The 14380-nt window shown below is 42.0% G+C and overlaps 1 protein-coding gene across 1 annotated transcript in view; it reads left to right on the forward strand.

Annotated features, from left to right (window-relative positions):
- The first annotated feature begins 2097 nt into the window (after positions 1–2097).
- The window catches only part of LOC124709013 (odorant receptor Or2-like), a 161627-nt gene continuing 149344 nt past the window's right edge, over positions 2098–14380 (forward strand). The window contains exon 1 of the mRNA XM_047240658.1: positions 2098–2149. Within this exon, the coding sequence (XP_047096614.1) occupies positions 2098–2149 (52 nt within the window). The remainder of the gene's footprint in view (positions 2150–14380) is intronic.

Below are 14380 nucleotides of genomic sequence, written 5' to 3' on the forward strand. Positions count from 1 at the left end.
AAAATATGAAACAATCTTAATGAAGAAAATACGGAATTCATGATTTTAGAAAGTGAATTAATTTTGAAATGTGAGACCTCAATATTAATGTAATTACTGGAAAATCCGATAATCGCACTTACTCCCAAACAAACATTCCTCTCGCTCTCGGCATCAGATCAATCTGTTACACACTTCTTTTGAACATAATTTATCTGGCTGCATCATTTTTAGACCTTCTTGGATTGTGCTGTGTAATGTTTAATTAATTTTACATCATGTTCCATCTTGCAATGTTAGGACATTATCCCTTTCATTGTCAGTCAGTACGTTATAGATTTTCGTTGCTATGCTCGGGTGTCTGATTAAGATCTCCGTTTAAGCGCAATCTCTTTCTACAGCTGAGGTGTGGTTGCTTGCAATGTCATGTTACGAACTTTCCGTGGCTCTTTCCTCTCTTTAACTTCAGATACTTTTCGGTCAGTTTGTGATGTTTCTTCTTTCTTATAATTATTCCATCAAAATTTATTGAACTTAAAATATATATCTTAAGCTGCATATTTTTGCTATTTTTCTTTTCGTTATGGACCATATACCATTTTATTTAATTCTGCCAAAATTTGTAGATAATATTTTCTTTAACTTAACTGAAGCTTAATTTTATTGCTTTGATTTGCATGTAGTGTTAATTTCTAATGCAAGTTAGTATCACGTATGGTTTCGCGTCAGCTTAGTTTTACTGTTTAACCATGTAGTGAATATTTCGGTATCCTGTATTTACTGTCAAGCTCCCGCCTTCACACGTTTCTCGCTTCACCTACGTAAAGTTTCAAGTTCAGTTTGAGATGTCGCTCTACCTAATACGTTATTCTTATTACGTTGGTATTGACGTGCAAAGAATTACCGCGTTAATCCATTTTGAGTCTCAAGTGTCTGCTGCTTATAATATAACGGCAGTGTTTGACGTCATATACGGTCCCATCAACTCAGCCTGCTATCTTCCCCGGGGATAAAAGGCGGTCGGGGGCAATGGGCGCACCACCCGCCCCCTCCAAGCACCTAGACCAAGAAAGGCCAATATCCCAGTCACAGCCTTGCAACACAGACTTTAATTTACATTTTATGACATCATATCCACATTACCGAAGAGTATAAGGGTACTGGATGTACCAGGCTGGTCGGTTCTCCCTCCAGATTATATCCATGATGGCAAATAAATCGCGCCAAGTAAAATGTATAGTCCTGTCCATACATTTTGCTCATATGAATTTTATTGTTCAATATGTGTGTAAAAGGACACTCTTGGTTTGGCAGAATCTCTACATATACCACTACAAGCAGTGCCACGCATTGGATACGAAGTTACATCAAGGAAGAGGAAAATCGTTCTATTGCGCATTAACGGCAATTTGAATTCTTCCTCTTCTGACATTTCAGAAGTGTTTTAACACACGGAACTCGGCTACCTTTCTAGCACAAAAACTTGCTGAACAATTCATGCAATTTTTAATCGATGCAGGGTACCCTATGGACAGCCTGAGGAAGAGAAACAAAAGACAGTATTCGTTTTAAGTAGGAAGCTCTTGTTTTGCCGCACGAAAGAAGAATTACGCGGTGGAAAGAGCTGAAAGGAGAAACTGTTAACAAATCTCCGTGTCTTCAAAGTAATAAACGAAAAACATCTTTCGGTGCGGAACTGCATAAATTAATCCGCAGCAACAGATTTCATGGTATGGCAAATAAAAAATTTTCTCTTTAATTACAAGGAGAGCAAAACTGACCACAGGCAAAATGTTTTTCTTTCTCCTTCGAGTTAAAACAGAATTATTTATTTCCAGAGAACGAGACGGAATAAAAGCTCCCCGTTACAGTTTCCGGCAAAAATGCGTTGGAACTAGCAGATGGTATTCTGGAAACTGGTGTCGTTTGTAAAACCCTCATTAAAAACAATCAGGCATTGGAGAAAATGAATGAGTGTTGAGTTCAGTACATCACTTGGAGCGAGCATCGGCCTCATGATTTAAGCACGGCAAACTTTACTTTAAAAGAATAGTGTGGCCATAAAACTGGAAACCGTTAGACATCTGGATTCAGTCTACGAGAGTGAAATCTGCCGAAATGGTGGCTATCGGATCACGTACAAAGCCGATACTTGTACAAGGGAGCGAATGTAAGATTTCTAGACGATTTTTGGCATGTGTAAGGTATTAGCGAATAATTCTTCCACCGTTTACAAACAACATTTTCGTAATCGATAGTGCTCTTTGTGTGTTCCATTTTTAAATTTGATACCCCTTCCGACTATGCAAGCATTTCAGCTTTGTGGTGTCAGTTCCAAATTCAGTGACAAATGCATGCATATCGTAAATACGTAGTTAGTGTGTGATCTTTTAAGTAATAAATACTGTAGCCTTCAAGGTGTTTGCCGTTGTGGAAATAATTTTTTTGTGGTTTTACGAGTCCTCCTCCTTAGCTGTGTGACTAGCCTCTACGAGCCTCGCACGGAAGACGTGGTTTTGATCTCCGCTATTTAAAAAGATTTTCCGTTGAGTGTAGGATTGAAGCAGGTTACACTCAGCGTGTTGAGGAGCACTGTGGAACTGCTTGAAGGAGAAGTGGCCCCGATTCAAAAGCTGAAATTGACTACCGAGGGTGCGGAGTGTTCACCAGATAGAGGTACAAACTGGCGTCCATTGAAGGTTAGGCAGAGGATAACACCACAGACGGTGAGCGCTCTTGGTCCAGCGGGCCTGACTACGTGTTTATTTTTCTATTTTGTACAAATGAGCCCAGTTAGGAGTCCACAAAATATATAGAAATGCGGTGATCATGTTTACTTCGATATATTGCTGTGGGCTTGTTTCCTCGGGAAGTTTGGAAATTTGTCGTAAGGTCTTATGGGACCAAACTGCTGAGGTCATTGGTCCATAAGCTTACGCACTACTTAATCTAACTTAAACTAACTTACGCTACGAACAAAACACACACACACACACACACACACACACACACACACACACACACACACACACACACCCACGCCCGAGGGAGGACTCGAACCTCCGACGGGGGAAGTTGCACGGACCGTTACAAGGCGCTTGAGACCACGCGGCTACCCCGCGCGACTTGTTTCCTCGCTTCTGATCAAGTGTTCTCCTTCGGTTATCCATCATCCTAAACTTGTCATTACTCAACTTTAGATCGAAAAATTTCCCTTTGCTGATAATATTAGTGCATGTTTCTCCTTTACTCCGCGTTTCACGATATTCTGATATCTCTTGTAACTACAGTTAATCCCATTGATATTGGCGTAAAAATTCAATCTGCGTATATTAATGTCACTGTGAATATTTGTGTATTGTTTTATTTCGTGATTGCCTCTTACCCTGAGAGAATCGTCTATGGATATTGGTTCGAGGCATTTCCTTATAATTTTACCTTTTCTGATTTGATCCATTAGAAATGTTTTGTGAAAGCCTGCGACTGTGAAAATATTGGGCTTGTTCATAAATAACTTTTCTGCTGCCAGTGACAATTTTATTTTTATTTTAACGACGTGTTTCAAGAAATGATTCCCATATTCAAGTGTGTTTTTCTCTGCCTACTATTCCATTTTTTGGTAATGTTTTCGATATGTGAGGTTCTGCGTTGTTCTATTGACTTTACTGAAATATATAAAATTTCTCGTTTTTTTATACATTGCTGTGAAGTCAACAGAACAATGCAGAACTTCACACATCAAGACCATTACGAAAAAATCCAATAGTACACAGAGAAAAACGCAGTTGACCATGGGAAACATTTCTCGAAACATGTCTTATACAACGTAAATAAAAAGAAAATCGTGACTGGTAGCCGAAAAGCTACGTGTATGCAAACAAATTTACCTTCGCTGTTTTCAAAGTTTTTGGTATCCATTTTCCTGGTCAGAGTAAGTGTTTCAGGAGCATAGAGACAATCTGGTAATGATGGAGAGTCTTGAAGTGCATTTCTTTTTGAAGGTATTTTGGCTGAAAAGATGTGCTACATTCATTTTAATCTACTAATTTCATTAGCATTTACTATGGGTAGTGTTATTATTATTATTATTATTGTGTAACGAAATTAAATATGGACTGAGTATGTCCACTGCTTAGGCTACAACTTCACGCATTATACATCTGGAAATGTGTTTCAGTTTTTTATTGAGAGCACTAATACTCAAGCATAAATAAAATGGATTTTCTTTTGTATCATTGTGAGGCAAAAAAAAAAAATGTTCAAATGTGTGTGAAATCTTATGGGACTCAACTGCTAAGGTCATCAGTCCCAAAGCTTACACACTACTGAACCTAAATTATCCTAAGGACAAACACACACATACCCATGCCCGAGGAAGGACTCGAACCTCCGCCGGGATCAGCCGCACAGTCCATGACTGCAGCGCAATACACCGCTCGGCTAATCCCGCGCGGCGTGTAAGGAAAAACAGTGATCTGAAGACAAGAATATAACACCGGAATAACGTATACGTATTTCAATGTTGGCACGGTGGAGGAATTTATAGAGGTCAATCTACAACTCCGAAGATTATCAGTTCGATTCCCTACGCGGTTTCTGTTTTCTTCTTTCCACCTATATTCAGACCTGTGGAAAAAAGTTCTCAGGATACCAAAGTACACTGTAAAAAATAAAAAGCTTGGGTTGCTGCAAATGCGAGACTTAAATTCAGATTTGATGTTCCAGCGGCAGCCTAATCCTTAATTCACGAGATGATTTTCTGCAACGTGTACTACGAGGTGCTTTGTCTAGTATGCCTACGTTTAAACCTAGATTTACGAGGTAAATGATTCGAAAAATTTAATTAAGTTACATAACATTTATTTTTCCTATTGTCTAAGATTTGTCTTAATACTCCTAGTTGATTTTATTGAAGTGAATAAAGCCGGCAGCGTTTTATTTTTTATCGCACAGAGTCACACACTTTTCTGCGATTTTTAAATACTGCATATAATTAAACTGTCAGAGAACTGTATTTTACACTCTGAAAAACTGCAGTATCTCTTTAACAAGTGAATTTTCAAAGAAAATTAAGTTCCAGCATTGAAAGTAGCACACAAAAAGTGCACTCGATAGGTTCAAGAAAGAAGCTTGCAAAATAGACATTTAATGTTTGGATCTACGTTTTTCTTTAGCACCGCTGACAACATATTGAGTTTAACGAACACTTGAAGTATTTTGTTGGAGAAACAGAAAAGTCCCCACCACCTTTCTGAAGTTCTTCCTCTGAATGGTTTCCTTGTTCGCTAACATAATTATGATCACTAGCTATTGCACAATCGTCGTCTTTTTCGTCCATTTCTTGATCTATATTACTGATATCTTCCTCCAGCCACCGACTAAAAATTTCATCAAACTTAGGATTGTTAAAACTGACACATTCCTGCCAACACTTTTTGTACTATACTGGAGAAAACAGCTACGTAATTCACGAGGCGCGTACTAAGAAAACCAATACATGTAAACAACAAACGAAGAAGGTGATAATGCAGCCGACAATAAAACGTTGTAATGTCAGCGATTTAAGAACGGTAGGGGTTGGGGTACAGAAGTATTCTGCCTGAGTTGACGCTGCAGAGGGAGTTTGAAAATTCTCGCACGGTCTGAGAGATCACACCTCGTGAATTAAGAACAGATACTCTGATCGTGTTGTAGCGTAAGACGCGATCCAAGCAGGTTTTTAATGATTTAACATCAGTGTTCCAAATGTCCGGCCCCGGTAGCTGAGTGGTCAGCGTGACGGAATGTCAATCCTAAAGTCCCGGGTTCGATTCCCGGTTGGGTCGGAGATTTTCTCCGCTCAGGGACTGGGTGTTGTGTTGTCCTAATCATCATCATTTCATCCCCATCGACGCGCAGGTCGCCGAAGTGGCGTCAACTCGAAAGACCCGCACCAGGCGAACGGTCTACCCGACGGGAGGCCCTAGCCACACGACATTTCATTTTCAATGTTCCAAATGTGTGAATCGTTGTTCAATTAAAAAATAGGCTTCACCGTTTAAACCATATAGCCAACATATCCGTTTCATCCGTCGCAATATCAAAAGAGGGCGGGGGTGTACTTTATGTTCACCTCTTGAAAATATTGTGATCTGGTGATGTGCTTTATATTTCAAAATTTTGAAAAAAGTATTTAGTGTTTTCAATCATTTGATATACCAGATTCCGTTACTGCCTTTAATTTTTCGGTAAAATGCAAGCCAAAAGCTTAATTCTTAGTAGTGAGTGTGACTTTTCAAGTTCAGAACGCTTCTTACACATCTATAAACCTTTAAAAAGTATGTCCCCTCCAATTGGCAGTACACATTATGGAAAACGCATTGGTACTGCTAAGGTTAATTCAAGCATTATTGTAGTTACACATCAGACGCAATTCCATTTACAATTAGTACAGATATGTTGAATGCTTTATATATACACACATCATAATGGTGTATTAAAAGTCCACAATCATGTCGTTGCACGACGAGATGTGCAAGTCTGCAACTTCTACTTCTCTTGGGTCGGGATACTACTCCAAGACCACGCAGTAAATTAGGGTTTCACGTCCCGTTGACGATGAGATTGTTAAAGAAGGAGCATATGTTCGGATAGACTGGCAAGTGGAAGGATATCCTCCGTGTTCGTTTTAAAGGAGCTACTCCAGCGATTTAAGGAGAGCACGGAAAACCAAAATCTGGACTGCTTGGTATGCATTTGAACCTCGCTCCTGCCGAATGAAAATCCACTGGCTTAACCATAGTGTCACGGTATAGCGCTTGTCCTCATGCTGTTCCGCTTGTATTTTTATTTTACCTTTGTACTGGCCAACTAGGATCAGATATGATTTGAGTTTCTCTTCTTTCTGTGTTGCTTAAGTTTTCAGTAGTCCTTCAGTCTTTTTCCATGTTGTCTTTCCATTTGCTATGTCTATGTTGTTCCCGTATTCTTATGCCTTCTGCCTTGAAAGCCTTCTAAATTTAGTATTTTTATGCTCAAAAAAGTTTCTTTCTGTTATTTCCGATTCTTTAACATTGTTTCTTTCCGGATCCTTTTTCTTTCTGTTGTCTATGCTATTGTCGATTTATTTTTTCAGAAGTACAGGATTACTTGCGTCGTTAGCCTATTTACATTCATTAGGTAGAGGTGTCCAAAGAACATTATTCTTCGCTTTGCCATTGCCTCTTATATGTTGTTTATATTTTCTAAGATTGCTTCTTACTTCTAATTTTCCTACCTTCTGTAGGGTACATTTCAGCCATTATTTTTCAAGCCCTCTATTCTGTCCAGTTTATAGTTTATCGTTAAGCATCCACATCATAGAAACATTTTGCTCTTACCACTGCGGTATAGTATATCAGTTTTTTTCTAGATATGCATATCTTGTTTTAGATTTTTTTGTCAAACCTTATGCTCTTTCCATATTATTAAGTTTTTCTTTTTCATTCTACTAAACAGGGTGATTCAGCTGTCCCAACGATGGGTTTGAGGCAACCCACAATGTTTTAAAAAACCAGGTGTGAGGTTTTCATATTCTCTTGCTCGCTAGTTGCAAACTATTAGTCCTACAGAAAAAAATGAACAGGACCTTTTTGTAGGAAATTTAATTGTATTAGGACGTGTTTTCACTGGAGACCACGGTTTTCGAGTTATTAAAGAAAAACGCGTTTAAAGGTTACCTTTGTAAATTTTTCTTGAATAATTCGAGAACTATGGTCTCCAGCGAAAACGTATCCAAGTACAAAATTTCACTACATTAAATTTACTACAAAAAGGTCTTGTGCACTTTTTCTGTAGGACTAATAGTTTGTGCGTAGCGAGCGAGAGAATATGGAGATCTTGCACATAGTACATGAACAGACTGTTGGTTGTATAAAACCTGTCGATAGGGGCAGTTGAATCACCCTGTTTACTTTCTCCAAATTATTCAAGTTTACTGATGAGCTCTGTTTTTACTAATCGTGTTTGTATTATTTTGCTGCTGTTTTATGTTTGTCATGAATTTTATTTTATCATCTGAAATTTTGATTCCAATTCTACGTGCTTTTTTCCAGAAGATTTATTTCACTAACTGTATCTGCCAGAATTTCTGAAAATATTGCATAATCGCCTGCAAAAGCCAAGTAGTTTACCTTACGTTGTGCTAACAGACATTGCAGCCCACTGAGAGGTGGGCACAATGATGCAATGCCTTGGTCACGTATTTGACCACAGGCAGAGCCCTATCACAACAAAGCTGGGCAGAATAGCTATAAATATTCGCCGCTCAGACGCTGTCGGCGCCTTCTATTCGACTACAGCCGACGCCCTGTCGTTCTCCACGCCAGCTGTCGGTCCTGTGAGGGCCAACCAGTTAGAAATTCATCTAGCAGTGTCATCAGTTTGCCACTGGTCTGCAAACCGCTGCCAGACCTGTTAGTTCTTGGTCTCGAATTGGTGACGTGGGTCTGATTCCTGCGCACCCACGTGTCTGGTCAGCTGCTGGGTGCGGCTGGCAGTCCAATGAACACCTGCTACCTGCCACCCGATGAACGTCTGACAAAAACCTTGCATCTGCAAGGTCGCACCAGCTGCTGCTATTTTGCTGGCACAGCATTCAGGTGCCCTGCGTATTCACATTGCCATGAGCCAAGCATGCTGCCGGCTGTTGTGCTGAGGTAGAAACTGCTGCCTGGGAGGGTACGGAAAGCAACGGGAAGCCGACACCAAACTTTGTACGGACGACTATCGGAATCAAAGGCGTTGTCGCTAACTGAGGTCTTCTGATTCTGCATTTACTGTGATATTGGTGGAACTTTGCCCAATGTCCAGCTCACACCATCCTGAAGCAGAAACGACCGTCCTGGCATTTAATGGTGTCTGTTTTCCCGACAACATAAGAACTGATGTCATCAGAAAGCCAGTAACAACGAGTGACGTCATGGGACGCCAGTCAGAGCAGCATTTCAATGTGGTGAGTGGAAACAAACTTTTTTTTTCCTTCTAAGTGCTTAATAGTACCTAATCCTGTGGACTGAAGGATTCGATGGAATGTTCGACTGGTGCGAGTTGACTCAGTCAGTGATTTGAGTGAATATAGGGGGCACTCTAAGTAAACGGTGGTGGTTTGCGCCCATTCACGTGTGGCCAGTGTAACTTGTTATGGCACAGTGCAACATGCTCCCAGTCTTCAACAATAATTTGGGTATGCCTGGGCTAGGGAATGTAGAATTGCACATGGTTGGCGCTCACACATAAAGATTAAAAGTGTCTGTAGTAAAAAATGTAACAGTATTTTTCCTTTTGTAGTAGACACAAACTCTGCAATAAACGAGCCACAGGTATGGAGGGTTACCACTGCACTGGCGGTTCAGAACTTGCTGAATCAAATGTCACAAATAAGGGCTGGCAACACGGGTTTGTGTAGGAAGTTAGATGCATCAGTGGACGACAGATCCTCGACCAGTATGTCAGCACCGATCCTAGATGCTAGTACCGCCACCATAATTTCTCCTTTTCCAGGCAAATCAGGGGAGGATCTGTTACCGTTTAAAGACAGCCTGTTAACAGTCTCAACGTTCAGATGTTGGTCAGAGAAACAGTTGTTGTATATGGCTAAATTACGTTTGGTGGGAGAAGCGAAAACATTTGTTTCAAGAGCAGTTATGGAATGCTCAGACACATAAAGTTCTGAGGATAGGCTTATTACAGAGATAAAGGAGAAGAATAGTTGTTCATATTACCAGGAGCAATTAAACAGCGTGTCATCAAAACAGGGCTAGTCCGCAGAGAGTTTCATGAACAGGATTTGAAGGCTTAATATCAGTTAGTACGAACTGGTGGAAAGTTATGGCATTAACAAAGCCCTACTGCAAGAGGCAGAATAGAGAGTTTTGGACGCATTTTTGCAGGGGTTGCCTCCCGATGTATCAAGGAAAAAGGGGTAGAATTTCCTAAAAACTTAGATGGAGCCACAAGAACGGCAACAGCATTGGAGAAAATAGACGCAGTGATCAGGTCTACGAGAAAAGGAGACTTTTTCCGCCGATGTCAAGCACTACCATTGTGGGTAGTCAGAACACATATGGTGGAATGCAGTCAACCACAGTGTAGGTAATTTGGAAGAGTAATAATCGAGAACGAGACTGTAGACAGAATACAGGTCATGGTAGAAAGGCATGCTTTAGGAATAGCAACTTCCCGTAAAGGACAGGGAAGCCTCCATGGCCGCTGAGCGGCGCTCTCAGAAAGACTTTAGCACATCTAATACGTGTGCAGAAACGGAATTTAGCTTAACTGGTTTTTGTTGGATACCGGCGAGTTTGGACCTCGTGGGGTAGAGGATGTTATGTGCAGTACGATATAAGTCATCTCGAGTAGGTTGTAATGTTTGTTAGCTGGGATCGGCGATATTGAGATTTCTGGTAGGGGCAAAATATTTCTGGGGATATATGGAATTTTTGCTTTATACTGGTGACTGTTATTGTGCAGTCTTAGGGTTAGATTTCTGACATGAACATCATGGAACGCGTGAAGTGGAACTCGATGTGACAGTGCTGCATTTGGGGGAAGCTGATGTCAGTGCCCACTGCCTCACGGTTTGTCTCTCTGGAAAGGAGAATCAATTAGCCTGTGTGCAATGCCACTAAAGGTTAAGTTGCGCAATGAAGTACCAAAGGTATGAGTAAACTAGTATGGGTTAAAGTAGGAATCGATTTGCCAATAAATTGTTATGTGTGATTCAGCCATTGAAGAAGAATGATTGGTTTGATAAGCCACGGTGTTCAGTATGCAGGTGTGTTGCACACATACAGGAGACAGACGAAGACAACGTAGTGATTATCAGAATAGAGAACTTGTCTAGTGAATTTCTGGTCGCCATTTTGGAGATTTTGGGGCAGAATAATATTAATGTGATAAATTCGGACTCCAAGCATAACCAGTCTGTCAATTTTAATGCATTATGGGAAAAAGTAAAACAATTGGAAGGAATGGAAAAATTGGCAATGGAGGCGTTGATATTAGAGTTTGAGCACCTGTTTAACCCACGTGGGTTTTTGCCAGCAGCCCTGGTGACACAGCACAGAATCTCAATTCGGAATGAACCACCAAGATATAAACTGTACCGCATAAGAACGGGTTACGACCTGTGATAGAAGGGTTTATTAATCAACAGTCACAGAATGGTATTACAGAGGAGTGTACCAGTCCTTTGGGAGCCCCAGTAGCGATTATTCCATAAATGAGTATGGATGGTGCAAAAACATACAGGTTTTGTTGTGATTGCAGATTCCTCAGTAGCTGATTATGTGATACTAACGAAAATTTTGGGCAATTTGGAGCAGTGAGTATGTTTTTCCACAATGGACCTGTGGAGTGGGTATCATTAGTTAGAAGTAGCACTGGAGGACTGGCCGAAAAAGGCATTAAGGTTCGTTCAGGATATTACCAAAATTGTGGTATGCCGTTTGAATTAAAGAATGTGCCAAACACGTTTCAACATTTGTTAGAGGATAAAAACCTAGGCCGTGCAGGGTATATCTGGATGGTATAATTGTCTTTGCAAAGCTTATGGACGAACATATGCTACAGCAGAAGGAGGTGTTTTAGCAGTTGCAGGTGGTGCACCTAGCTGGCAGTATAGAGAAGTGTCACTTAACGCTACATGAAGTAAAGTGTTTAGGACATGTGATTAGTTGTGGTGCAGTCTCGACGGATCCTAGATTAGTGAGGACTGTATAAGATTTTCTGACAACTTGTACAGAGACGGAGTTACAGTCTTTTCAGGGTTTCACAAAAAATTATATAAAATTCGTTCCGAAATTTGCAGAAATAGCATAACCTCTGATTCATTTATTGAAAAAAGAAATAAAGTATCATTCGACATCAGAGTGTGGGTACACATTTGGTAAATTGAAAAATTTATTGACAACTGGTCCTGTCATATGATGCAAGCAGACATGCACTTGGCTGCGTATTGAGTTAAGAACTACGTGGAGTAGTGCACTCAGTGTATTATGCCTTATGTCAGTTAAATTAAGCAGAAAGAAGTTACTCTACGCTGGAGAAGCAAACCCTGAGCCTCATATATAGTGTAAAATGTTTCCAATATTATTTATATGGTAGGAAATTTAAAGTAACGGTACATGCAGCATTAAAGTGGCTGTTTGGGGTGAAAGAGCCATCAAGCATATTTCCGCACTGGGCACTGAAGTTGATCGTGTTCGTTTTTGTGGTAATCCATGAAACTGACAAGAACCACGGGATTGTAGATGGCCTCAGTAGAAGGGTTTGTGTATTGCAAAAAGTGCGTCACTTTGTAGAAGAAAGCACAAACAGCTTGCGATAACTGTAAGGAATTTGCAACACAACCACAGTTCATTGTCCGCAACAAAGTATTGTGTAAGAAATAATCCTAGGATCTCTTGCTGTAATTCCAGTGAAGCTGCGGGATGAAATGTTGAGCCAAGGACATGATCACATGTTAGTGGTCAGGAGGTTGATGAACCGTGGAATGGCAATTGGCCAAAAAATGCTAGTAGAGAACATACACTCCTGGAAATTGAAATAAGAACACCGTGAATTCATTGTCCCAGGAAGGGGAAACTTTATTGACACATTCCTGGGGTCAGATACATCACATGATCACACGGACAGAACCACAGGCACATAGACACAGGCAACAGAGCATGCACAATGTCGGCACTAGTACAGTGTACATCCACCTTTCGCAGCAATGCAGGCTGCTATTCTCCCATGGAGACGATCGTAGAGATGCTGGATGTAGTCCTGTGGAACGGCTTGCCATGCCATTTCCACCTGGCGCCTCAGTTGGACCAGCGTTCGTGCTGGACGTGCAGACCGCGTGAGACGACGCTTCATCCAGTCCCAAACATGCTCAATAGGGGACAAATCCGGAGATCTTGCTGGCCAGGGTAGTTGACTTACACCTTCTAGAGCACGTTGGGTGGCACGGGATACATGCGGACGTGCATTGTCCTGTTGGAGCAGCAAGTTCTCTTGCCGGTCTAGGAATGGTAGAACGATGGGTTCGATGACGGTTTGGATGTACCGTGCACTATTCAGTGTCCCCTCGACGATCACCAGTGGTGCACGGCCAGTGTAGGAGATCGCTCCCCACACCATGATGCCGGGTGTTGGCCCTGTGTGCCTCGGTCGAATGCAGTCCTGATTGTGGCGCTCACCTGCACGGCGCCAAACACGCATACGACCATCATTGGCACCAAGGCAGAAGCGACTCTCATCGCTGAAGACGACACGTCTCCATTCGTCCCTCCATTCAAGCCTGTCGCGACACCACTGGAGGCGGGCTGCACGATGTTGGGGCGTGAGCGGAAGACGGCCTAACGGTGTGCAGGACCGTAGCCCAGCTTCATGGAGACGGTTGCGAATGGTCCTCGCCGATACCCCAGGAGCAACAGTGTCCCTAATTTGCTGGGAAGTGGCGGTGCGGTCCCCTACGGCACTGCGTAGGATCCTACGGTCTTGGCGTGCGTCCGTGCGTCGCTGCGGTCCGGTCCCAGGTCGACGGGCACGTGCACCTTCCGCCGACCACTGGCGACAACATCGATGTACTGTGGAGACCTCACGCCTCACGTGTTGAGCAATTCGGCGGTACGTCCACCCGGCCTCCCGCATGCCCACTATACGCCCTCGCTCAAAGTCCGTCAACTGCACATACGGTTCACGTCCACGCTGTCGCGGCATGCTACCAGTGTTAAAGACTGCGATGGAGCTCCGTATGCCACGGCAAACTGGCTGACACTGACGGCGGCGGTGCACAAATGCTGCGCAGCTCGCGGCATTCGACGGCCAACACCGCGGTTCCTGGTGTGTCCGCTGTGCCGTGCGTGTGATCATTGCTTGTACAGCCCTCTCGCAGTGTCTGGAGCAAGTATGGTGGGTCTGACACCCTGGTGTCAATGTGTTCTTTTTTCCATTTCCAGGAGTGTATATGCAGGATGTGGAACAATATGTGAAAAACTGTGTACCATTCACATAGTGGTCTGAATTGAGCCATCAGTATACTCCATTGTAAAGGTTGCCAGAGGATAGTAATCCATTATAAACGAGTGGTATGGACATATTAGGTTCTTCTCGGCAAACGCCGGCAGGAAATCGTATGTAATGCAACAATAGATGAAATTTGTACGCTATAAGGGAACGGTAAATAGTGATCATAACGATTGGGCTGGGCTCTCAACATTTGTTGTCACAGCATATACTTTTAAGGTTCACGAAAGCATGGGCCTGTCTTCTTGCTAGGCAGTATATGACTGGAAAATGTCATCAACACTTGAGGTATTGAAGTCTAGGGTAGGGAAGAATGGTGAATCTGCATGGAATTTTGCAAAAGCTTTACAGAAGGTATGGAATCAAGTGA

This window comes from Schistocerca piceifrons, chromosome 1 (genome assembly GCF_021461385.2).
Source record: "Schistocerca piceifrons isolate TAMUIC-IGC-003096 chromosome 1, iqSchPice1.1, whole genome shotgun sequence".
NCBI classification, from domain to species: Eukaryota; Metazoa; Arthropoda; class Insecta; order Orthoptera; family Acrididae; genus Schistocerca; species Schistocerca piceifrons.